The sequence below is a fragment of the Salvelinus sp. IW2-2015 genome, linkage group LG21 (genome assembly GCF_002910315.2).
Source record: "Salvelinus sp. IW2-2015 linkage group LG21, ASM291031v2, whole genome shotgun sequence".
NCBI classification, from domain to species: domain Eukaryota; kingdom Metazoa; phylum Chordata; class Actinopteri; order Salmoniformes; family Salmonidae; genus Salvelinus; species Salvelinus sp. IW2-2015.
In genome coordinates this window covers 737,457-740,155 of record NC_036861.1, presented here as the reverse complement: position 1 = coordinate 740,155, position 2,699 = coordinate 737,457, and the positions used below count along the sequence as shown (strand labels likewise).

General features: G+C 44.8%; 1 protein-coding gene across 1 annotated transcript in view; it reads left to right on the top strand.

The window, feature by feature from the left end:
• The window catches only part of LOC111982307 (myosin-10-like), a 108,726-nt gene that overhangs the window by 90,528 nt on the left and 15,499 nt on the right, over nucleotides 1-2,699 (top strand). The window contains 4 exon segments of the mRNA XM_070433794.1: nucleotides 920-1,168; nucleotides 1,410-1,622; nucleotides 2,000-2,212; nucleotides 2,493-2,654. Coding sequence (XP_070289895.1) covers nucleotides 920-1,168; nucleotides 1,410-1,622; nucleotides 2,000-2,212; nucleotides 2,493-2,654 — 837 coding nt within the window.

The following is a 2,699-nucleotide window of genomic DNA, read 5'->3' as shown; positions in this document are numbered from 1 at the left end:
AGAGGGAGTTGGCTTCTGTAAGAAGCATTTCAAGGCTGGAGTGGCCTAGCCCAGTCTCCAGAGTTCAACGGCCCATAGAAAGATCTTTTGGAGGGAGTTTGAAAGTCCGTGGTTGCCAGCAACAGCCCCAAAAACTATCAATGCTCGTAGAGGAGATCTGCATGGAGGTATGGGCCAAAATACGACACAACAGTGTTGTGAAACTTGGTGAAACACGTTTTTGACCCTGGTCATTGCCAACAAAGGGTATATAACAAAGTATTGAGATAAACTTTTGTTAATTGACCATAGATTACTTATTTTTCCACCATTAAATTTGCAAATAATCTTCATTAAACTGTCATAGTTGAAGTGTACCTATGATGAAAATTACAGGCCTCTCTCATCTTTTTAAGTGGGAGAACTTGCACAATTGGTGGCTGACTAAATACTTTTTTGCCCCACTGTATGCACGCACCACTTTTCCGTTTTTTGTTTTTACAGATTTCTTTTTAAACAAGTTTTTTTTTTCACTTCACCAATTTTGACAATTTTGTGTATGTCATGTATGTACATGAAATCCAAATAAAAATCTATTTAAATTACAGGTTGTAATGCAACAAGGAAAAACGCCAAAGGGGGTGAATACTTTTGCAAGGCACAGTACTTTTTTAAAGTCACTTTAGTTAAGGAAACTATATTTGTCTTAAGGGTAGCTTTAACGTAGCTCAACTTCTTTCAATGTGAAGTAATTGGTAGCTTGGTAAAATATATTTTCATAGTAGCTTCCCCAACACTAAGATCAGTAATGTGTTCTTTTAAAGACCACTGTCATTTTCTGTATATCAAATGCTCACTCACAAAGCTGTGAATCTTATTTCCTCATGTAAGAACCATAGAAAAAATATATAATATGAAAACCATTGTCTTCTCTRTCTAGCTGTTTGAGTCTAGGAAGAAGCTGGATGAGGACGTGGGGACCCTGGAGTCTCTGGAGGAGGTGAAGAGGAAGCTACAGAAGGACATGGAGTTGACCAGCCAGCGGCTGGAGGAAAAAGCCTCCGCCTTCGATAAGATGGARAAGACCAAGACCCGCCTGCAGCAGGAGCTGGACGACCTCATGGTGGACCTGGACCACCAGAGGACCATCGTCTCGAACCTGGAGAAGAAGCAGAAGAAGTTCGACCAGGTATCGTATCATCTCCATTTGTCTCTATCCTTTCCTCTATCTCGCTTCCTTTTCTCCCTCCACTCACCTTTGCTTATCTCCTTCTCCCCTCTCTGCAAAATAAAAATAGACCTGCCATTAATGAAGAAATGGCAGAGCTTTTGTGATTTCTTTATTCCAATGATTGCCTTCATTAACATAACTTACCAGTAAGACATTGCTTGCCATCCTTCTTCATCATTATCTTCTCCCTCTATGTTAGCTCCTGGCTGAGGAGAAGACCATCTCTACCCGCTATGCTGAGGAGCGTGACAAGGCCGAGGCTGAGGCCAGGGAGAAGGAGACCAAGGCTCTGTCTATGGCCCGGGCTCTGGACGAGGCCCTGGAGGCCAAGGAGGAGTTTGAGAGGCTCAACAAGCAGCTGAGGACTGAGATGGAGGACCTGATGAGCTCCAAGGACGACGTGGGCAAGAGCGTACGTAGTTTAAACCCCCCGTACAGGAGCTGAAGGTTCTAACATACCTTATACAACCCAGTCCTAAGCCTTGACCTGGCTAGGCTCATCCAATGAGGATTGATAGAACCAACATGTACAGGTTTTGGTATGTTTCTTCCAATATGGCCACCAATCCACCCACCACAGAATGAGTGAGAATGCCTGTGTTAGAGGAGCTGGTGGTGGTTCCTAAACGTTGTTGGAGACCTTACACACATGAAGCCTTCTGTAAATTACTTAATTTTGAAAGAACGCTGTCCACCCACCTCAGAATTTTGCTTTGTGTGAGAATTTGTTTGACTAATCCTATGGGATTGCTTCCTTATGACAGTCTCTCTACGTCCCCCTGTGTGTAGGTCCATGAGCTGGAGAAATCGAAGCGCACCCTGGAGCAGCAGGTGGAAGAGATGAGGACCCAGCTGGAGGAGCTGGAGGACGAGCTGCAGGCCACAGAGGACGGCAAGCTGCGTCTGGAGGTCAACATGCAGGCCATGAAGGCCCAGTTCGACAGGGACCTGCAGGCCAGAGACGAGCAGAACGAGGAGAAGAAGAGGACGCTGGTCAAACAGGTACAGAGACAAGCTGAGAGGACCATTTTTGGGGAGTAACATTCAGACCTCTAATAGAAACTCAGCTGATTTAGCTTGGCCAACAGTTCGGAGAAAATAATCACCATATATGGTGATATATATGGTAAAAAACTTTAACTTATGGACTCATTGTGTACTTTCCATCCATCTTCACCCTAACCGTTATTGCATCCGAGCAAGCTAGAACCCAAACTTCACTAGGTTTCATCACTTACTTGGCGTTTTCAACCCTCTGTAATATCTTGTTGTCTGAACCAAGGTTCGTGAGATGGAGGCAGAGCTGGAGGATGAGAGGAAGCAGAGAGCCCTGGCCGTGGCAGCTAAGAAGAAGCTGGAGATGGACCTCAAGGACCTGGAGGGGCAAATAGAAGCATCCAACAAGGCCAGAGATGAAGCCATCAAACAGCTCAGAAAACTACAGGTGAGACTTTGTACAGGATTTGGGTTTGCTTGTTCATTCTCAAGT